The sequence below is a fragment of the Hyperoodon ampullatus genome (genome assembly GCF_949752795.1).
Source record: "Hyperoodon ampullatus genome assembly, chromosome: 6".
NCBI lineage: Eukaryota > Metazoa > Chordata > Mammalia > Artiodactyla > Ziphiidae > Hyperoodon > Hyperoodon ampullatus.
The window spans coordinates 127,552,174-127,576,389 of record NC_136919.1 but is presented as its reverse complement, the minus strand read 5'-3'; the positions used below and the strand labels follow the sequence as shown (position 1 = coordinate 127,576,389).

Genomic DNA, 24,216 nt, shown 5'->3' with positions numbered 1-24,216 from the left:
CACTGGGAGCTTTTCCCCAGAGTAACAATGTGAAACGTGATCAGAGCCATACCTGGGAAGCCAGCACACACTTCATGTCAAACCCCCTACACACTGGCTACGGTGCCATCGTAGAAAGCGTGTTGCAGTCCACGTTCTTTCTCACTGTTTATAAAACTATTTGGTTTCACAGTGATGGACATGAAAAGAGTAACAGAAAGCAGCACAAGAACACAGGCTTCATGCTGGTCTGAGACCAATTCTTCACAGAAAAAGCCATCAGGAGACAAACATCCAAACACATGACGTTAAACATGACAAATCTGGAAGTTTACACGACGCTCTACGTCTGCAAAGCCAGCGTGAAGCACAGGGTGAGCTTTGGAAGCAGGCTGTTTCTCTGGTCAGGAGACAATTAATGTTATTTAAAGCACTAAGGAAGGAAATATTTACCAATTATCTGAGGTATTTGCAAATCTAAGGCGAGTACCTACCAGTTTCTTCAAACAGTTATGGACTAATCTCTCTCTCACAATTTCGTATCTTCCTCACCCTTTTTTACTGGCAATAACTTATTTGTTTCAATCATTCAATACATTTACTTTAAAACATTTGTTGACTGACTTCTACACCCTTCCCAGACCACCTTCAACAAATAAGCACAGAAAACAACTTTTAGACTGAAGTTATCTAGACTAACCAATCCAACTGATCAAACTACTCATTTTTTCCTCTAAATGTTCTATAAATAACAGGTATTTTAATACACTCTTCAACAAAAATATACACGAGCCAGTAAGGATGCCAGGTTCTGAGTATAAAGTGGTGAATAAGACACAAACCCACTTTCGGGAAATATCCAGTCAATTGAAGAGATGGTGTTAGACGATTCATCACCAGCATGGTGGGTGTCACAGGATGAGAAGTCCAGGGCACTAAGGTAACAGGGACAAGCATGTGCTATCTAGCTGGGGGGGAAGCTTAGGAAGAACTCTTTGAAGTAAGGCAAGGATTCATTTTTCTCTTACATGAGATCGAGGAAAGAAACAATAAGTTGTTCCTATAAATAAAAAACAGTAGGAATTTCTAACCTAAGCAATGTAAATAGCCAAAATTGATTAAGCCCCTTTTCTCTGTTTCCATGCCTCACCCCCCAAAACACACACAATCCCCCGACGTAAGCTCTACGTTACTTATATTAGTCGATTATTTACGTCACTAATCACACTGCACGGCACCCCTCCTTCCCTAAGTGCTGTATAAACATTCCCTATGTGCTGACATCCTCAAAGCACGTCAAATATTAAGTTTATTTCTTCGGAAACTAGTTTTTTATTTATTGAATATAGTGTGTACTGAGTGCAATTTTTTAAGTCTCTATCAGAAACAGAACTGGACTAAACACTACTTACAAAAACGCCCCGATGCCCACCTCCTCAAAGCTCAGCCCTCACGCGGCCCAGGCAGAGCTGGCCGTGGTCCTGATTCAGGACGCTTCACCTGCTTACACTCAAATTCAGCTCTTGGCCTCTGAGAGTCTTTACCAGGTTAAGGAAGTTTCTTTTTGTCTGTAGTTAAGTCTGTTTACAGTAAGTCAGAGAAGCAGTGAGATGTACATTGGTAAAAAGCACTGACACTGGTGTCAATAAACAGGAGTGGATGCTCTGAAGCTCCCTGGCTCTGTGACATCAGTTACTTCAGCATCTCCCAGCTCATTGGTCAGCGGTCCTCAGGAGACCATCTCTGCCCCAGACATGCTATTAACTGGGAAGCCTTCACTTGCTCTCCTCCTGGGGTTCAGGGAGCTGGGGTGAGACAGCAGAAGAGCCTTTCCCAAGGTGTTAAATGTGGGTGCACGGAAACCTCCCCGGGGTCTCGGAAATGTGCGATGAAACAGTTTTGCTTTTCTATGAAATGAAGCGATGAACTCTCTGCAACTTAGGGATTCATTTCCACACCATCCTCCTCCTGACTTCTCAAGTAGAAATCGCCTCTCCCACACCCCTACATGTATGTTTACATACTAATATTTTAAATGTTTGATGACTAATTAATAGGAATTCCAAGAAATTCAGAAACTGTTTGGAATTCTAAGGAAATACAGAGAAAAATAAACTGCTGGCCCGAAGTTTTGTGTCCTCCTATAAAACTGACAGAGAGGTCATGATTGCCTGGGGGTAAATACCTGATAAATGCTTCACCCTCTGTAACTCCCCCGCGCCTGGAGTGCGCTGACTTCAGGAAACGCTCTTACCTGGGAGGCTGCTACACTTCCCGGCCCCTTGCTGTGCTTCTCTCTCCCCAGCCCTCTATTATTTCCACGAGGAAGTTACTGATACGACACAATTCTTTGTCCCAAGTGAACTCATTCCCAAAACTCTATCTCGGCCGCACTGATCTGCCCCTGTATTTGGGTTCAGCCATCACCGCCTGGGCAAAGGGAACGAAGACCCCCGCTAATCTACTCAGCACGGAACAAGGGGCTTAATGTGTAAGTGCTTTCCTGTAAATGAGGAACATCAAAGAAACCTAAATGCTGGCTGCTTCCTAGAACTGCTACTTACATTATCACCCTCTGATGTTCTTATTCTCGGTCGGCTGGTGTGTTTGACTAACACAATTTAGACGTCAGTCCAGTAAAGCCAAAAACCAATTTGTCTCTGAACACCCCTGAAACAGCGAAATTCTCTTGCTCATTTGATGTAAAAACAAAACATGAATCACAGCCACTGTCACAGAAGAGAGTGTTCTCGTAAAGAGAACTCCTTTTAGAGTAACAGAGGGAGTGGGCACCCCTGCCGCCTCAGTCAGCTACCCAGTGATTGCACTTTGTGGGTTGTGCCGTGTTCCCATCCTGACTTAGCACCAAACTCCACATCCTGTTTCTAAATTACTAGCACTTCTCCACATGCAACCTATCCTACAGAAGCAGTGCTGAGCTTCACATAAGATATTTAAACACTCTCTTCTCCTCTTGCGATTTTGTGTCAGCCTTCAGGGAACAGACCCCAGGGCTTCAGCAGTACCAGTGCTTCCTTGAAGACCCAGACCTCTATTTGTGACTCTTCATCTTTTTTTTTAATAAACATCAATCATTCACTTTTTTTCCTATTAACTTTGCTCCTAACTCTCCACTGAGGCATATAGGACTTTTGGGTTGGCATATGCAGAAACACTTAGAAGATACCCAAACTGTACTTTCCTTAAACTTGAAAAAAGTACAAGTATGCAGATACAGCCCTCTAACGCAATCTTCACAAAACCCTCTTTCTCTAACAGTATATGCCTGAATTCTATAATCTAGAGTAATTCTAATAACAATGTTTAACCCAAGTGAATCATGATTGTATTAGCCAAGGTTTTGCAACCGTTTCAATAAACTCTGGATAAAAGCTTAGCACACGTTGCCAAACATTTATACTCTGCAGTAACTCCTGGTACAAAACCATTCACTCAGTGGGACTGAGTTTACGAGGTTACCTGTGCGTGAGACTCCGCCGACCAACGCAGACTGCGGTCTGAGAACCTTGAATAATGCACACTTCATGGCGACTACATTTCAGCCTTAAGCACGGGTCTTTAGTTGGGTCTAGAGCTAAAAAAAAAAAAGAAAGAGATTCACAGAAAACATTAAAATAAGTTTCTGTACAATGGAGGTTCTAATCTCATCAAACACCATTTGATCAGGGAATTTACAGAGCATTCAGCTGTAAATTTTGTTCACGTTCTTCCTCTATTAAGAGGTACTTTTGCTTCCACTCACGTAACAGAGTCAATAGAGATTTGTAGTTTAGTCTCATCCATTCTGTTCAGAAGCTGAAATGCACAAACCCCTGTGATCAGACTATGTGTGATCAAAACAGAAACTTTACCACCAAAACTCTCTGTAGTTGCTACTGCCTTCTAAGCATTCCAGGTGGAGAAATGAAGGTAGGGTGTGTTGCTGCAATATTTGTATCAGTGAAGAATTATAAATTATACTTCCGCTTTTCCTGGATGGATGCAGGTAGGTAGAAAAAAATGCTGAAACCCAAAAGGGTGTCAGTCGACATTAGAGTCTTGGGATCTCCAAGAAAAGTCTACAGCTGTATGTGGGGCTGCCTGAGTGCATCATGGTAGGAAATGAGATGTATTTTCATGTTTAAACTGTTTGTGCCTGACATCTGAACTACTGTATCTCCAGAGGAAAACCTCTATCTTGGTGGCTGCCAACACAAAACTGTAATTTGTTGCTGTGGTTTTTTTTTTTTTTAATATCAGTTTTACTGCAATGTAACTCACATACTATATGATTTATTCTTTTCAAGTTTAAAATTTGGTTAAGATTTGGTTTACTATACGATACATTCTTTTAAATTTTAAAATCTGCAGTATAGTCAAGACCCATACCCCTGTGTTGGCAACCCGCAAACGGGAAGATAATCAAAATTGCAGAGGTTCTCCCCAAGGAGCAAGGGATCTGAGCCCCTCATGGGGCTCCCCAGCCCAGGGGTCCTCATTCAACTCAGCATCAAAAAACAAACAACCCAATTAAAAGTTGGGCAGAAGACCTGAACAGACATTTTCCAAAGAAGACATACAGATGTCAACAGGCACGTGAAAAGTTGCTCAGCATCAATAATAATGAGGGAATCGTAAATCAAAACCACAATGAGATGTCACCTCACCCCTGTCAGGATGGCTGTTATCAAAAAGACAATAAAAAACAAGTACTGGTAGAGCATGTGGAGAAAAGGGAACCCTTGGGTCCTGTTGGTGGGAATGTAAAGTGGTGCAGCCACTGTGGAAAACAGTATGGAGGTTTCTCAAAAAACTAAAAATAGAACTACTGTATGATCCAGCAATCCCACTCCTGGGTATTTATCCAAAGAAAACAAAAACACAAATTTGAATAGATCTATGCCACCCTATGTTCACTGCAGCAGTATTTACAATAGCCAAGACATGGAAGCAACCTAAGTGTCCACTGACAGATGAATGGATAAAGAAGATGTGGTCCATATGTACAATGGAATATTACTCAGCCATTAAAGAGAATGAAATAATGCCATTTGCAGCAACATGGATGGACCTGGAGGGTTATTATGCTCAGTGAAATAAGTCAGATGGAGAAAGACAAATACTGTATGATTACATTTATACGTGGAATCTAAAAAAAGAAAACAAATGAACAAACATCAGAAATAGGCTTATAGATATAGAGAATAAGCTGGGGGTTGCCAGAGGGGAGGGGGTGTGGGGGGATGAGTGGAGAACATGAAATGAGGTACAAACCTCTGGTTACAAAGTAAATAAGGCACAGGATGTAAGGAACCTTATAGGGAATAGACTTGACAGTATTGTAATAACTTTGTACAGTGACATATGGTAACTAGACTTACTGAGGTGCTCATTTTATAATGTACAGAAATACTGAAGCACTATGTTGTACACCTGAAACGAATATAATATTGTAAGTCAATTATATTTTAATAAAAATTAATTCAATGGTTTTTCAGTATATTCATATTTGTAAAACTATTAATCAATTTTAGAATAGCATTATCACCTCACAAAAACAGCCATACCCTTTAGTTATCACCCTTATTCTCCCAACCTATAACAACCACCTACAGTGGGCACTCGCTAATCGATTTTCTGTCTCTATAGATTTCATACAAATAGAATCATACAATATGTGGTCTTGTCTGAGTGGTTTCCTTCATTTAGAACAATGTTTTCCAGGTCCAACCATGTTATAGCTGCATCCTTACTTCATTCTTTTATGTTGCTGAATAATGTTCCATTGCATGGCTATTCTACATTTATTTATCCATTCACTAGTTGATAGGCATTGTGTTGTTGACACCTTTTCTCTAGTTTAAATAATACAGCTATTGGTGTTCTCTATTGGTGATGGTTAGTGATATTTTGTTGTGATTTATTATGGGAGGGAGGCCAGAGAGGGAGTTGGTATAGATAAGGAAAAGGCTGAGTGTCCCGTTTGGGTACAGGTCAAATTTGAGAGAAACAATCCATGAAACATAGCAAGCTGAAAATAAAATTCCAGTGCATGTAGAAGAATAAAGCCAGGGTGACCAGAAGAATGTGCATTTGGAATTTTAAAAAGTATGTGGGAGGACCCTGGGCTTTTCACTGGACATGAAACGTAGATTTGAGCCAGTCTTTTGTAGACAAATATAGGTAAACTAGAGCTAATATGTGCTGTATGAATCGAACTTAGTTTTATGAATATGTTAAATCTTAGGCATATTTAGTCAATAACCTAAATAAATGAGTTCATTTTGACAATCAATGAATCCAATAAAATATGTATATAAGCAGATATATGTGTATATATATTGTATATAGACAGATATAGATACATACATATTTTCTTCCTTTAAAAATACAAAGTATGGGGGCTTCCCTAGTGGCGCAGTGGTTGAGGGTCCGCCTGCCGATGCAGGGGACACGGGTTCGTGCCCCGGTCCGGGAAGATCCCACATTCCGCGGAGCGGCTGGGCCTGTGAGCCATGGCCGCTGAGCCTGCACGTCTGTAGCCTGTGCTCCGCAACGGGAGAGGCCACAACAGTCAGAGGCCCGCGTACCACAAAAAAAAAAAAAAAAAAAATAGTATAGGGCTTCCCTGGTGGCGCAATGGTTAAGAATCCGCGTGCCAGTGCAGGGGACGCAGGTTTGAGCCCTGGTCCGGGAAGATCCCACATACCGCGGAGCCACTGAACCTGTGCACCACAACTACTGAGCCTGCACTCTACAGCCCACGAGCCACAACTACTGAAGCCTGTGCACTTGGAGCCCATGCTCCGCAACAAGAGAAGCCACCACAATGAGAAGCCCCTGCACCGCCACAAAGACCCAATGCAGCCAAAAATAAATAAATAAAATAAATTTATTAAAAAAGAAAAATACAAAGTATATCTGTGTAAAACTCTTATTTGAGATTTCAAACAAACATGAAGTTTAAAATAAAGAATATGAACACATATATTGATAAAATATTCCATAACAGACATAGCATGATGTTGGGTTGGCCAAAAAGATCTTACGGAAAAACCCAAATGAACTTTTTGGGCAATCCAATAAAATGGTCAAGACATTAAACACATGTATTTGCAACACAAATCTCCCATTTCCTCCAGTCTAAGCAAAACACTTTCTGACAAGCAATGATTAGCTCAATTATATTTTCTCTTAATTTCTTAGTATCAAAAATTAAGATAAACTATATTATTTTATTCCCTATAAAACGTTAAGCATTCTTTGTTCAGTATGAAAATGCAGATTTCTGGGACATTCTCATTATACCGTCACAGTTTAAACTGCCACTAATTAAAAAACTATTATACCTTGGAATCATATGATTTCTTGTTGGAAAACATAAAAGAAAAACATACAATAACTTAGTAGACATTAAAAATGTCTTGAGCTATTTCTAGTCCTCAGTCTATTTTGATTTTTAATTATTAACATGACTTTTAAATATTGATTAAAGAATTCTAACAGCTAAACAATGACATTGCACCTACAACTGTGCCTTGTGAACGTACATGTCATGTACTCATTGTTGATATAGTTAATCTAGGACATCATTCTAAAAAAAGAGTGTTTCCACTTTGAAATAAAACACTATCTAGTACATATAAAACTATCATGGTTAATCTAACCTAATTGTACTTTGAATGAAGACTGTTAATAGTTATAGTAGTTATTTCTTTCAGTTTTCTTTACCTAATACAGCCCACGTTAGGTAGTTTTCAAAAGTTCCATGACCCTCTTATGTTATATCTACTTGATAAGATGGATGAGAACGCAAAAAATGATGTAGAGTGAGAAGGAAATTATCAGAACAAATACAGCACATGAAAAAGAATTTAATGCAAGTTTGGCATAAAACTTTACATAAATGATCAAATAAAAGAGCAGGAGCATTTGTCAAGAGGTGGAAAATATAACAGAAAGTGAACATGAGGAAGCCCGTATGGAGAATCTGCAACAAGAAGAAGACACTTTCTGTGCATGTGATTTTAACCATCTGTACTTTTGAGTAGAACTCACATTGTTGGCAGCTTACAACTATAAAACATCACAGGCTATAAATACAGATGCCTGAGATTTTATTCTTGAAATCACAACAATGACACAACCATCTTCCTCTTGGCTGAAGCCCATGCATCAGAACCAATCCTGTATCTTAGAGGCTGGATAAAACCATCCCCGCCCCCCGCTGCGCTCCATTCTTTCAATCTTTTTCAAATTACCTAATCCTATTCTATCCTGCATTAGTGTTTTTAACTTCCTCTCAATCACCCAGTAAAACCACACCTAGGAAGATTTCAGCTAGTGCATTCAATTCACTTGGTTATGTTCTTTTCTTCATCTACTAATCTAATAATAAGAATCTAATAATTGAATAATCTTTCTCATTGATATGAACTAACCTGAGGACTTAACTGATATTTTTTTTCTCCTTTTATTACTGAAGTATAGTTGATTTATATTATATAAGTTACAAGTGTACAACATTTGATTGTTACAAGTGTACAACAAGCGATTCACGATTTTTAAAGGTTACTCTCCATGTATAATTATCATAAAATGCTGGCTATATTCCCTGTGTTGTACAATATATACTTGTAACTTATTTTATACCTAATAGTTTGTACCTCTTACTCCCCTGCCCACTAGTAACAACTAGTTTGTTCTCTGTATCCGTGAGTCTGTCTCTTTTTTGTTATATTAACTAGTTTGTGCTATTTTTTAGATTCCACATATAAGTCTTTGTCTGACTTACCCATGTTACTGCAAATAGCAAAATTTCGTTCTTTTCATTCTGCTCCTAAAGGGGATTATTGCATTTCAGCACACATGACACCACATACCCTGCGTGCTCCCCACAGACTCAACCCTTTTACTGGAAGAGAGACGAAAAAATAGGTAAGTAGAATACACTGTTGGGTGTAAATTATATACGTGTGTGTGTGTGTATTTAGCTTTGTGGTAACAAACACACACACACACACACACACGCAGATGAAGGGATTATATAATGGTGAGAGGATTCCCTATTCAGGGAGTGACAGTTCAGTATCAGTGAAATGCAAATGTGGGTGATACCAGCAAGTAGTGTGGGAAAACACTGGAGATGAAGATGGAAGCTTCTGACCCACTGGAGTTTCACCTTGTCAGTAATGCTACATGGTTGAGGGATTTTGAGTTGGGGAGTGGTGTAATGAGGTTTGTCACACACAAGAATCTGGAGATGCTCTGAAGAATACGCGATCAACAGGGAAACTAACAAAATGTCCAGGAGAGAAGGGATAAGGAAGATGGGCACGGGGCCAAGGGTGACCACAGGACAGAGCAGAAATGGTTTCTGGGGCTCAGGCAACGCCGGGTTTGAACAGGTGTGTGGAGGCAGCAACCTGAATCCACTGAAGAAACTTCCTGATCTTCCCTTCCACTATGCAGATTTTGTCCGACATTAATATTGCTGTAACTGCTTTTCTTTTTCTGATTTGTATTTTCCGGGTGAACTTTTCCTCCAATCCCTTTAGTTTTCAATGCTTAATTTTTATATTTTAAAGGCAGTTTTCAAAACCCTTAGGTGGATTTAGAAGCCCAACCTAAGACAATTTATCTCTTTTTCTGTTTTACCTATTGTAATTTTTTTAATATAATTGGACTCTTTTCTATCACGTTATTTTGGGCTACTTTGCAGTGCTCTTTTTCCTTTGCTTTTCTTTCCCCTTTCCTGCCTCATGGTGTATTGGTTGTATTTTATTCATTTAGTACCTTTGTCCTTCCTGCTAGTTTGGAAATTATGACATCTCTTTAGTTGTTTCCTTTAGATGTTTACATGCACGGCTGGCATAACTGATAAGAATACCCGTATAGTAAGTAGTTCGTCCTCCTTCTGAAGGGAACTAGGACCTTCGAACACATCAGCATCAAATCTTTGAAATTCAGTTTCCTCACCATTTTCTATTAGTTACACCACACGTTACCACCCCACCCCTGCAAATTAGTCATTATTTCTATTATTATTATTTTTACTGACATGGCTCATCTAAAATGATCAACTCTACCAATTTATGCCCAACATTGCTTCCTTTTTTTTTTTTTTTTTTGGTGGTATGCGGGCCTCTCACTGCTGTGGCCTCTCCCGCTGCGGAGCACAGGCTCCGGACGCGCAGGCTCAGTGGCCATGGCTCACGGGCCCAGCCGCTCCGCGGCATGTGGGATCTTCCCGGACGGGGGCACGAACCCGTGTCCCCTGCATCATCGGCAGGCGGACTCTTAACCACCGCGCCACCAGGGAAGCTCCCATCATTGCTTCTTGCAATTCACTCTTCCTTTTGGGTTTTCTTGTATGATTTCCTTCTATTTGTTGAAGCACATCCTTTTGTGATTGTTTCAACAAGCACAATTTGTGCTCTGTCTTCGATATTTATTTATTTTTCTGAATGTATCTTTATTTTCAACCCCTCTTAAAGGATAATTTAGCTGTGCCTGGAACTTTATTTGATAATTATTTTTTCTTTACCATAATGAAGATATTATTTCATGTTTTTTTGCCATCAGATGCCGCTAACTAGTACGTCTGCTTGCCGTCCATGTAGGCAATCATTCTTTACCTCCTGAATATTATAATACTTTGTTATCATCAAAGTTTTGTGCTGTGGAATGTTTATCTCCAGCTAGTCTAGCGAACATCTAAGCAAATGCACTCTTCTTCTGAATTTCAATTGGTAACATAAAGCGTATTTAGGTGATAAGAGAACTCTTTAGCAGTTGGAATAAAACCAAGAAAACAAAGACTCTGTTGGATATTCATCATGATTTAAGAGCAGGTGAACTGTGCCACTGAGAGTTGGGTTTTAATTTTGGAAAATTGTCAACTAAATAGTAAACTCAACATACATATCAACATACACTCGGGAACCTGTCTCTTTAAGCTTAATTGGATGCTTTTACAAAAAATGAAGTAACCTGCAACCCAAAAATGAGATTAAAAACCTTCCTCGTGGTTCAAGAACGAAGCATCAAATATGCTTTTGTTGCTTTTCTAACAATAGTTCACTTCACTGTAACTCTACTCTGTGAAACTAAAGGAAGATGTGGTCTTCTAGGGAATTTTTAAAACGTTGCCAGATGTTATAATGAAAGGCTGTGCAAGTGAGCAGCGTGGAAAACAGACTAATGCCTGAGAGTTAATTAGACTTTTGACAGCCAATTTTATGGTGTTAAATGTGATTAAATGTAGCCTCAAGTCTTTGCAGTGACTTTCTTAGTCTGAAACCTTACTATCATTTCAGTTACATAAAATCCACCCACTCTAACTTGGTGTCCCCACTACAAACACTACATGTGGAGGTCTACACAATTCACAGATTCAGATGCAATGGCTTGATTAATTTATTTTGTAATAAATATATATCAAATATAAGAATGTTTATTTCAATAATATCCTATCTTATAAAGGTGTATTAAATGCAACTGACTACTGCACTGATCAATCAAAGTTAATGAAAACTCCAGGAGCCACAAGGCAGAATCTCTTCCTAGAGTTGTTCTGCTCTAGTCAAAGACTGATGAAGATTTTCAACACCATTCTCTTCAGTTCTTTATCATTCTTCTTCTTTGTCAGTACATCATATTGACTCTTAAAGTGATAAATGCTAATGGTGTTTCTTTTATAAAGTGGATGTGGGGCTTCCCAGGTGGCGCAGTGGTTGAGAGTCTGCCTGCCGATGCAGGGCACATGGTTCCGTGCTCCAGTCCGGGAAGATCCCACATGCCGCGGAGCGGCTGGGCCCGAGAGCCATGGCCGCTGAGCCTGCGCATCCGGAGCCTGCGCTCCGCAACGGGAGAGGCCACAGCAGTGAGAGGCCCGCGTACCGCAAAAGAATAAATAAATAAATAAAGTAGATGCATTCCAGAAAAATTGGTTATGTGTAAAACTCATTATTTTTACTGGTTTCCATTTACAAATCTATTATTTCATATATAAAGATGATGACTTAATCTCCATCATAAAGGTTTATATCTGGGCTTTTCTTTCCAATGTTAGAGCTAAACATACCTATGATTTGGTTCACATTTACTAAAGGGCTGCCTGAAACAGAATCCTAAGGAAAAGTCCCTAAAAATACAACAAAAACAGTTTGTCTTATGAAATAATGTTTACCTACAGTTCCTGCTTATGTCCCCTAACTATTCTATACCCAATGTCTTCACTTATAACTGGAAGAAATTGGGCTACTTCTAAAATATAAAATAACATATTCTATAATTCTGTACTTTAACTGACCTGGGAACCGGGACATTAAAAAATAAGAAATAATTTAGAAAATGAGCACTGAGTTGAAAATATGTTTATGTGACTTTGCATAAATGTGTGTTAACTGCCTAGAATATTTCCAGATGTACAGAAAGTACTCCATTTGCCCATTCTTGTTCGTATTCTAAGTGACAGTTATTAAAGTCCTACAAAACTTCTGTAACTTGCCAGGCAGCTACAGGCCACTGACTCTAAGCTCACTGCTTCCCGAAGTCAACTCTACTCTTGCGTTTTTGCCGATTTAAAAGGAGAAATGATAATATCCACATGCACTCTTTCTGAGAGGACAACGAAGCTAATCCCTAAGAGACACAATCAGGGCTTCTAAGCACCTACACGCTTCGTCCTGAAACAGAGGCAAACATCTGATGCGGAAGCAGAGCAAAGGGGAGGAACTGAACCAGGAACCCACGGTTCCTCCCACACTTGGGACGCAGACCTCGCTGGAGAAAGCTACCACCCACTGGGTGGCTGAGCATCTGGCTGACAGGACGGAGCTGGGCCACAGTCTCTGGAGAGCAGGCAACACCGCCCCACTGCCCCCATGGCTGGTACGGGTGCGCCCAGGCTGGAGGGAAGGACTGCAGCTGGGGGGCAGCGGGTAGCCTCCACCCACGTGCGGCTCGGCTGGCGCTGACAGGAGTGCGCTGGTGGGGACCCTGAGTATCGGGCATCCACTCTCCAGTGCAAGACCTGGGGTGTGAGGCGTCCCCTGAGCCTGGGGTGTGCGAGCCTGCCATGGGATGCAGCTGGGGTGGAGACCCCCGCCTGTCTCCATCATGTACCCCCGCCAAGACATGAGGAGAAACCAGAGAGAAAAGCCCCCCACCCCGCTATGCAACGCCCCTGCAGCCCCTCTGCTGACAAAGCTGAACTCTGTGTTGGCTACAAAGGCCATGTGCTCCCGGATCCAGCTCCATGGCTGCAGAGGAAAGTGGGTTGAGAGATGACAGGACATAAACTGACACCCTGCACCTCTCTGGAACGTAGTTCAGTGCTTTGTTACATAGTTAAACCACACTACGTCTATGAATTCAGCCAAGATAATTTTTTTGCATGTTCACAAAAAGACTATTACAAAAATGTTCGTGGCATCCACATTTATAAGAACGAACTCAAATACCCATCCGCGGAGGAGTGAAGCAACAAATCGCTGTCATGCAGACAGAATACTACCCAACAATAAAACAGACCCCCAATAACCCCCGAAACATGCAAAAATGTTGGCTAAGTCTCAAAAACATTATACCAAACAAAAAATAGTAGACATGAGATATACACACAGTGTAGTTCCATGTACATCAAATTCTAGAGCAAGCTAAACTAAATTAAATGTAAGAAGTCCGAACAGTTTGGAGCAGGGATGGCTTGCGTCAGGCCAGGACGGGGGACAGGGCCGGGGGGTAGGAGAGAGAGCAGAGCAGACAGTGTGAGGAAGGTTTGTTCTCTATTTCTGCTTCGACTGAGGTGGTATTAATTCAATGATCTGCATCCACGAAAATGGATCAAACTGTACATTTTAATTTATTTCACTTTATTTCATGTAAATCATGCATCTATAAAAATGAGGAAAGCCTCATTTCCTCCTTTTGTGTGTGTGTGTGTGTGTGTGTGTGTGTGTGTGTGTGTGTGTGTGTGTGTGAGATACGCGGGCCTCTCACTGCTGTGGCCTCTCCCTTTGCGGAGCACAGGCTCCGGATGCGCAGGCTCAGCGGCCATGGCTCACGGGCCCAGCCACTCCGCGGCATGTGGGATCCTCCTGGACCGGGGCACGAACCCGTGTCCCCTGCATCCGCAGGCGGACTCTCAACCACTGCGCCACCAGGGAAGCCCCATTTCCTCCTTTTTACGAGGCTTTCAAAAGAAAAACCTCCATATTCTCCAAGATAATATTTAAGGTCTTCTCCATGAACTACCTCAGCCCAGCAGAGGACACAATCAAAAATCAACGATGACACATTTCACCTGAAATTTAGATACTGAAAATCAAGCCTTCCCCATCAGTGAAGCATGTTCTTTTATAAGGTAACTACTGTACACTAAGGACAGGTAAAGTCAATGAAAAACAAGTAATGACAGGAAAAAGAATGCAGAACTCGATCTCACTTTCTCAAATGTGCACTTATAGGCTGTTGGTAACGTCCACAAAAGATTTCCATGTAACTGCTGGGATCTTAACACCTTAAATATGGAAAGACGGTTTAAGTGCACCCAGACCTTTAAAATGAAGACGGTTTTACAGAACCAGTGATAATACTGGCTGAAGGAACGAATTAGTAGAAATCATAACTAAATGCTTTTTAACAGACATAGTCATCTTCAGAACACATTTTATGAGTTCAATCTTTTAAAATGTTTGTCAAATATCCCTTCTTTCAGGTCGATGGTGCTCAAACAGCTGTGAACACGACCGTAACGGACCATCTTGACAAAGCCCGACGATAATGACCCCGGCAGGTGAGTGACCCTCGAGGGGCTTCCTCAGCCTTCAGTTTGTCGATTCCAGTTAATATTATCACTTACAAAAGACAGTCCTCTGCAAAGGATGGATCGGGCAGTTGTTAAATGAAGATTCCATTGACTGCCACCGACTCGGCATGATCAGATTAAATTCCAAACAACCAGCACAACGAAATCAGAGGACAGTGCACTTTCTGATACTCATAGCCCTTTTCAGTCAGCTTATTCACCTGGTACAAATGAAAATGACTGCTATGTTCTAGAGGACCGCACCTCTAGCACGGACCTACCAGATCAATGGTTTGCCATTGTAACCACACAGGACCCTCTGGGGCCTACGCATGTCCAGACCCCCTACCATGTCCTCTGCCTGCCTCTTGCTTGTCGAAAAGCTTTAGCCTCCTTGGCCTTCCCCGAGTCACAAAGAATAAATTTAATCAGAAAAATGAGAAATTCCAGAAAGAAAGGAAAATAGTCAAACAAGACAAAATAATAATACTTTAGCCACTGAACAAAGTCAAGGACCTTTAGTTCCTCCTCCAGGACTACAGATAATATTCTGAGCCATGGCCTTTGAGCTGTTTTGCAGATACTGAAACCTCTGCCAGGTGGGAGAAGTTAACTCTCTGCTGCCCACAAGCACGTAGACCCCAGACCAGTTGGATGCTGATTCCCGATGACCTCACCACCAGCCAATCAGAAGATTGTCCACGAGCTGATCACACCCCCCCTAACACTTTCCCTCACTCTGTCTTTAAACTCCCTTCCCTGAAAGCCTTCTGCGAGTTTCGGTGCTTTAAGCGCTACATGCCCTGCAATCCTTGTGTGGCGCCTGCAATAAACACTGCACTTTCCCTCACCACGACCCGATGTCAGGGGACTGGCTTGACTGCGCGTGGGTGAGTGGACCCGAGTTTGGCTGGGTAAGGCCACCACATCCAGCGAGTTAACATCCCCAAACACCTAAGTTAGAAATCTAAAGACACTGGAAATTTCTGTTGACTGAGGCATTTATCCAAATATCCAAAACACTCAAAAAGTCTTCGTAGTCACTTTTCTGGGTTTGTAAATGGACAAGGCAATGGGGTCCGATCAGGCTTAAACCAGAGCAGCATCCAGTCCTGGCACAAAAGCCGAGAACGACAACATGTGGCTCCACATCAAACACGTGGCATCAGCAGCGATGAACGGCTGCACAGTTGTTAATAGTTGTTAACAACTAGTTGTTAATAGTTGTTAATAGTAAATATTAGAAATGTATCTTTCTGACGAGGCTATCGGGAAATTAAAGGAACAGAATGAGAACAATACCATGTAACAACCATCACGAAACTGAAGCATCATTTCACCACATTCTCTGACCTCCTTGTGCTCAGTGGCTGTAACCCTGAGACTGCAGGGTCGAATGTAAGGCAAAGAGAGCACACGGTCACCGACCTCTTGCATTCACAGCCCCGTGGTACATCCTTATTTCAGCCGAGAGGGGGACCTCCCGGGGCTTTAGGATGTCGGCCACCACGGCGCCATGTGTTGTGTGTCCGAGACAAGCGACCGGACAGCTCCTGGAAACACTTGTGGACGAAGCTGGAGGGAACGTCCACTGAGTGGGGGCCCCCGACCTTCCTGCCCTGACACACAGCCGAGAGTCCCCCTGACAGGTGCTGATGTGCTAAGTGGGTTATGTTAGGGGTCAACCTCACAGGACCCAGCCTGCTGGGCAGGTGGCAGGCAGCCTGGAAGATGGAGTCCCCGTCGACCAGCAGGAAATACTCTGTCAGGCGGTCACGTGCTAAGACTGTCAGGCAGGTGAGAAGTTTACTGAGCCTCTGGGAGAAGTGTTGGAAAAGTACTTGTCAGTTTCCAAAAAGAATAGCAGCATAAATTCAAAGTTTCTCTATAACATCCCGGTCCCCACCTTTGCAGGAATATTAAAAATATCTTGAATACACGTTGTTTTTAATAACATTGTTTAACATAATTTTTCTCTATAAAAATAATCATCTCCTGATTTCTCACTGCCAAAAGAAAAAGAAGGGACTTCCCTGGCGGTCCAGTGGTTAAGAGTCCATGCTTCCACTGCAGGGGGCACAGGCCCGATCCCTGGTCGGGGAACTAAGATACTGCATGCCTCAGGGAGTGGCGTAGAATAAATAAAATAAGAAAAGAAAAGAAAAGAAAGAAAAGGAAAAAAATTGCTCACCTCTAAAACCCACTAAATCAAATAAAACACCAATCAAGGCACAATTAGTCCTGGCAGCATGGAGAAAAGGGAGGTGGTGAGGTGGGATGCATCCGTTTCTTAAGGCCAGAATAAAAAGGGGACGGTGCCAGTGGGGGAGGAGTTGAAAGCATCTCACCATCTCTTAGATTCACTAAACCAGGTGAGTTACCTGAGCATGTAACTGCAGAAACAGTAGGTGAACTGCATCATGTATTGAAACTGGATTAACAAAGTATTATTATTTTATGCAATTCATGAAGTATAGACTGTAAGAATGTTGGAGCTTGAAAAAAATTAATCTTTAAACAAAAGGTTCAGACTTTACAAACTCATTGTTTGAAATAATAAATCGAATGATTTTTTTTTTAGGGCAAGTATTTACTATTTCAAAGACAGAAAAATTAACATCCACTCATTCATTGCATTTTTATTTAACTTGTCTTAAATAATTTACTTATAGGGCTTCCCTGGTGGCTCAGTGGTTGAGAATCTGCCTGCTAGTGCAGAGGACACAGGTTCGAGCCCTGGTCTGGGAGGATCCCACATGCCGCGGAGCAACTGGGCCCATGAGCCACAACTAGTGAGCCTGCGCGTCTGGAGCCTGTGCTCCGCAACAAGGGAGGCCGTGATAGTGAGAGGCCCGCACACTGCGACGAAGAGTGGCCCCCACTTGCCACAACTAGAGAAAGCCCTCGCACAGAAATGAAGACCCAACACAGCAAAAATAAAAATAAATAAATTAATAAACTCCTACCCCCAACATCTTCTTTAAAAATAATAATAATAATAATTTACTTATAAAGAAATCACCCAAATTTCATTGCTGCCATTTCTTGCCAGCTGGTCCTGGTTGGAGAAAAATGTTAGGGAAAATGATTAAAGTAAAATATCTGGTGATGCCCATGCATCAACCCTCTGAATGCAAATGTAAGTAAACAGTGACGGGCGACTGGTCCCATTTCTCCCAGACACGTTCTCAAGGTGGGTCCTGAAGTTCTCATCCAGGGATGGTGACTTAGGCGAGGAAGACAGTGCAGGGAAACGTCAGAAGGCGAGTCCCACACCTGCCCTGGTCTCCCCGCTCGGTCTCCCCAGGTCAGGAGGACAAAACTGGCACCAGCTAACTGGGAGATTCCTGGACTCACAGCCACCGTCCTGGTAGTTACAGCAGCCACGTGGCCAGCATGTTCCACAACCCTACAGAGACAGGTCAAAGACCACCACCAGGGACCCACATGGCAGCACAGAGGAAGATAATTTTGGAAGGCACGGATGGGCCCAGGGACAACAGGACACACAGACTTGCCTGGAAGCTTCTGAGCTTACATGATGCAAAATGGACATTGTAACTGCTTACACATTTTTGGTCCCCATCTGTCTTATGCTGGGGTTTACCATGTACACTCGGACGTCAACACCTGGAGTTTATTAGCACTTAAGCTACTCATTCCACTCAACTGCCAGAATTTAATTTGATTCTTCTCTTGGAATAGGTCCTTCAATGCATAGTTAGTGTTAATTTTTCCGATCCTGCAAATTACCTTTATTAATGTTTCTCTGCTTTATTTTCCCTCGTGTCTTTTACAACTTTGATTTGAAGGTTCATCTTGACCACAGCAATCTCTCTCTCCTCTCTGTCTCCTTCCCTGCGTCCCTCCATGCTTTGAGGGGCTGTCTGCATTTGGGCCTTTGAGGCTCCCAAACAAGAACTGGGATCAAAACAGGTCCAAGTTCCATCCAGAGGTCCGGCTGCTGACATCGCTCGTCTAGTCACTGAGCTTACAGCCCGGAGAGGTTTGTCCCAACCCTGCACACGAGTCTCCCTCCTGCTCTGGCCCACAGCTTTACGTGAGCGGGAGCTGCCTTCAGGAAGTTGCTGTTTCAAACATTACTCCTACTTCTTACACAGAGTTCCCTGCAAGAGCACTTTTAACCATCCCCCGGTAACGGAGCTTCTAGTCACCTCCGTACTGGGTCAGACCTGAACCCACAGCCCAGGCTGTCTGCTCTGCTGGTCCTGAGTTCAACAAGACTGTAGGTTTCCTATTTTCCCTTCTTCATATTTTACTTACCATATCATATCTTTGAGGCATAATCCACAAATTAAACTTAAAAAGTAAAGTTCACCAGAAGTTAATTAATTTGAGTTTAATCTTCACATTAATGTTAAGATAAATTCCTATATTTTTACACTCAGACAAATAGCATCCAATTAATAAAAAATCTGGTCTAATAATATTTTCATACTGCTTGAGTCCTAGCCTGTCACAGGGTACTATATTACAGACATGAGAAAAGACAACATGAATAGAATAAATCCTACATGTATTATAGTCTATTATGAACTGTTTTATTATACGGCTGAGCTATTTCAGTAAAGGGATATTCACATGTGTTGAGGACAAAGGGAATAAATCTCCTTTATTATTCATTATCTTCTGCAAACACAAATGTTCCTTCACTTGACTAATATATTGTATTCTCTCACAGCAGTGTAAGGTCCTAAACGTCACAGGTTCTGTGATCCACGTGTTGGCGGACACATCCCAATATTAACGATGTAAGTGGAGAACGGCTCCCCTTCCACAAAGCCACGCACGGTGAAGAGAAAGTGTGGAGATGGGAGAAGAGACATGTAGTTCCTGAAGCTGAAGCTCTGTCGTAGGATGCCGCTCACCTCCTGTGGCTTGAAGGACAGAGTGAAGGAGATCTAGAAGCAAAGACCAGCCTGGAGCAGAGTGTGGTCACCCGGGGACGGAACAGCAGGAAGAAAACAGGTGTGGTCGTCCCCTCCTGAGCCCCCCTCCTCCTGTCCCAGGCCTGCCTTCCTCTCAGGTCCGTCCCCCATCACCTCAGCATGCTTCTACTCCAGTGACAGGGCCTAAGCGCCTCAGCCATGGAGTGCAGTGAGACCTGGACCTACCCATCAGATCTAGTTCCTCAGGATTTGTAATCTGGACCAGCACAGGGTCCAGGCGCTGCTAGTTCTCACTCAAGACACTACCTTCACGCTCAGCTCAAGCCAGGGTTGATTTATTTTGCTTGACACGAAAGCGCACAACGTATATAAACTCACCACAGCAGGAGCAGCTGCTGATTTACTTCAACAAATTAAGAGAGAATCTGCAAGAAGAAGAGGAAGAGGCTGAAACAGTCCCGACTTACAAGCCTGAGAAACAAGAAATCAACTGCCATTCAATAAGGTCAAGATTTGGGGGCATTTTTTGAGGGGTGGGAGGGAGCAGGTATGTGAAGTAAACATGAAGTGTCCAATTTTTGCACATGACTTAACTCTTGACTATAAAGATGCTCAATTACCAGCTGGTGTTTCCGAGGCAAAGGTGCAGGTGGCAGTGCTGGTGCGCACGGCAGCTGTCACTGGCGGGAAAGGAGAACTGGAGGACGGGCCCCCGGGCTGGAAGTCCGCCAGCCTCGCAGGTTATAGCACCGCTGAACTCTGGCTTCACCGTCAGTGAAGTCATGGAACTGTCCTGTGTGGTTCCTAAGGTCACACGGAACATCGTGCGTCCACCTCTGTGGGTGCTACATGCCCAGTCGAGGCTTGTAACTCATGGCTGAGACCTAACACGACAGGAGGCGTGCTCACAGGTAAGCCCAGCTCTACAAAGAGAGGATACAGGTGTTCTACCAAGACACACGGGTTTATTTCAACTCAATTTTCTTAACTATCGTAGGAAACAACAACAACAGCAACATAAAAAAGCTGAGAAGAAAAGAGCCTGACTTGAATGACATTTTGTTCTGTCTCCGACTCTAAAAATTATCAGTTGCATTTCTATTTAGGTTCTGGAAAACACACTAAAGGTCTCCACTGTCATTATCTCTTAAGATGCTAATGAGGCAATAAGGAGTGATTATCGTGTTATTTTGGGCCAATTTGGACTCATCCTCTTTAGTTTCCTGTGAAAAACTACTACAGAGAAACCCGAATTCTTCAATTACGACTAATTGTTTTATTTCTCAACTGCTCAAGCTCAGCACAGATACTCAGCAGGGCTGCATTATCACCGCTGTGATTTAATTTAGTTCAAAGCCACTGGCAGAGATGTTAGTCATAATATCATGGTATCATGACATCATCATCACAATAAACATGACCACTAATTTATCAGCAGGAAATCAGCAGGGCCGAGCATTAATACACGACTTTTCAAAACTAAAAGGAATCCTTGACTAGAACTAATTTACCTTTGGGCATTTTTAAGGGTTTATATTTTTAAATAAATGCTCAAGGTAACATCATGTTTGGGAACACAAAAAATGTATATTCGTTCTTTAAAACTGTAAGTCAAGAAGCTATACTTTCCTAATATCTTGTTATTTGGCATCATTACTGCTGCTGTTGTTAAGTGTTTCCTGTGGACTAAGCACCATCCTCACTACCCCAGACAGACTATCTAATCCTCACACATCCTGTGAGGGAGGAGTCTTCGCCCATCTGAAGACAGTAAGCGAAAGCAAAATTGAGTGAAATATATTCTCTGAAATATAGGGGAAGAATTACGCTGAGTCAGTGGATACAGGCAGGCAGGTCCATGGTAAGTCTCCACACAAGGCACGGCCCCTCCAAGGATGCTTAAGGATGCTAAGGCAGCGTCCTTGCTTGCCTCTGCCCAGGTACCAGAAACATTTGTATGAACTTACTGAAGGTGCTGCTATCCATAAACTGTCTCAATTCTCCATGTGAATTCACTGGATGAAGATTCTCCTCAACAGAATCACAACCAATCCTCTTCTTTCTTCTGATTACTGCACTTCAAATTCATCAGCTGTTTTATCACAATAAGTGTCTCACTGAATGATAAATTATTATGTTTGTCATATACTCCTGACTTCAGAAGTCCCTTCTGTCCACAGGAAATTACACGTAACATGAGAAGATAAATAGTAATAGAGTAGCCACTACCTTCTTTCTGAAATGTCTTATAACAAATAACTTTCAGAAAGAACCTGAATATTGGAACAAAAAGATTTCCAGATTCTGAAAACCCTCTGAATTCTCTCAAATTCTAGAAAGCTTAAATAAAAGTGTAGCCAACCTAGAAATAGGGGACAAAATTTTTAATTCTATGTATATAAAGTAATATTTATTAGTTTTCATGTCCAAAAAGTCATTCTCAAGCAAGATAATAAACTGAGAAATTTAGGGATAAAATTTGAATCCAAATACCCAAGGTTTATTTATAAAAAAACAACAAAAAGAAACTGCTTAAAACCAAAGAGAGTAGGCATGGAAAGGAATAACTGATAAAAAAGCCATCCTTGTATTTCTCAGCAGGAGATAATGAATGCCTTTTGCTTAATCGAAAGATGGAGATAAGGTCTGAAAGCACAGCTTGAGGGCGATGTAATCACCTAATTAAAAACAGGGCTGCCTTGTGGAGCATAACTCAGCAGTGTGGTGACAATTCCCTTCTATCAGCTCAGCAAGACAGCCGTGTTCTGTGATTAAAACTATAGCTCTCACACGTGCAAACTTTTACTAAAGATAAAGCATGGCCTCTGAGATCTGTATCTGTGAGAATTTCCATTAACTTAAACTAACGGTGCTCTAGCCAGAAAAATGACTGCCACTTATATATTTGCGTATAAAGCAAAGCTAAATGTACTTGAAAGGGCATAGATATTTTGAACTAATCAACAATGACATCATTTTCATAGTGAAATAGTCTTTTTTGAATAAAAAGATAATTTATCTCCAAGCAGTTTTAAAATCTTGAGACTTTTCATATCAGGCAATTATTTTGTCAACAAATACATTTGTACTTAAGTATATTTCGAGTAATGTATTAGTTCTCAAATTAACATCATTGACAAAATATACTGTTTTCATAAATTAGTTTAAACTTGATAGGAACTTATTCAGGATCAGTTTAAAACAGAAGTAGACTATAGTGATTAGCGAACAAGAGAGAGGTGACTTTGTCCAATTCACACTTAGATCACCTCCAAAGAGAAGGAAAACACAACAGGGGTGAAGTCTTAAGGCAGAAAAATGCTATTTCTTCTACAGACTGTGACCGCACAGACCTGACATAGGGGCACATTTTTGGTTTGTTTTTGTTTTGCTTTATGGCTTTCATTATTTCTATATGGTTATCACGACACCTAAGTGTGACCCCATATGTGGACTGAAGGGCGATGTCTGAAAGTGGGCAGGTTTCAGTGTCATGAGAGCAGAGGAAATAACGTAAGAGATGACGGAGATATACGTGTATATCATCACATACATACATAAACATATAGATAGATACATAGATAGGTATAGAGATAGGTAGATACACACATACATAGATGATAGATATAGATAGGTAGATAGATACATACATGATAGATAGATAGGATAGACAGATAAAGAGATATAGTGAGAGAGAGATGATAGATGATAGATAGATGGATAGGTAGACAGATAGATGATTAGATAAATAGATGGATAATCTCCTAGAGTATGAGACAAGTCCCAACAGGACCCCGTTCCTTCGTGGAGGGAAATTAAAGAGTCCCCGTTTAACAGGGAGGTGGAGGGACCAAAGCCACTCGCTCTGCAGACCCGCCTCCTGCGGTGTATCTATCCTGCGGTGTCAGGCTGCTCTCTGGCCCTTCATGAAACCTGGTCTGTAGCTTCCTTAGTCCTGGTAACTAGTTCTCTTGTCTCCTTTCCCACCACAATGCCTGCTGGCAGACTCCTCCCAGCTTCCCGGCTCTTGAGCCAGACCTGCTGAGTTCATTCATGTCTTCATCGCTGTCCCCAAGGCTAGAGGTCCCCTGTCTGAACGGGGACACAATGCCGACTAGGTCCTGCCGACTCAGGTGCCTACAGCCAGGAGCTCTGCAAACACCACCTTGCGCTGCAACCGCACATCACTCGTGCAGGCAGCGCCGAGCAAACCCGTCTCTGCCACTCCACCCCTCACCAGCCAGGACCTGAAGTCTTCACCACAGCATAGACACAACCATTCAAGATAAACATCCTATCTGGGCTTCGGCAACAAAACTCCCAACCATAGGACCCTCTTTCTCGTCCTCACATCTTAAATGTTTATGAGAGACGATTTAACGTGACCTTGCCAGAAAACTTAACTTAGACTCCACTGCTGTTGTTACCCACTGACAGAACATGACCTTCCTAATAAGACACACACTTGCCTGACCTACCTGAGCTGTGTCTGGTGTGCCTAGACGACATGTCAGT

General features: G+C 42.1%; 1 protein-coding gene across 3 annotated transcripts in view; it reads right to left on the bottom strand.

The window, feature by feature from the left end:
* SPOCK3 (SPARC (osteonectin), cwcv and kazal like domains proteoglycan 3) overlaps window positions 1-24,216 on the bottom strand; it is a gene marked incomplete at both ends in the record, with an annotated part of 359,585 nt that overhangs the window by 204,782 nt on the left and 130,587 nt on the right. For 2 of the 3 annotated variants that reach the window (XM_079706799.1, XM_079706800.1), the window contains one exon: window positions 3,460-3,574. The exons of the other annotated variant lie outside the window; for it this stretch is intronic. In XM_079706799.1, coding sequence (XP_079562925.1) covers window positions 3,460-3,574 — 115 coding nt within the window. The remainder of the gene's footprint in view (window positions 1-3,459; window positions 3,575-24,216) is intronic. 3 annotated transcript variants of the gene reach the window in all.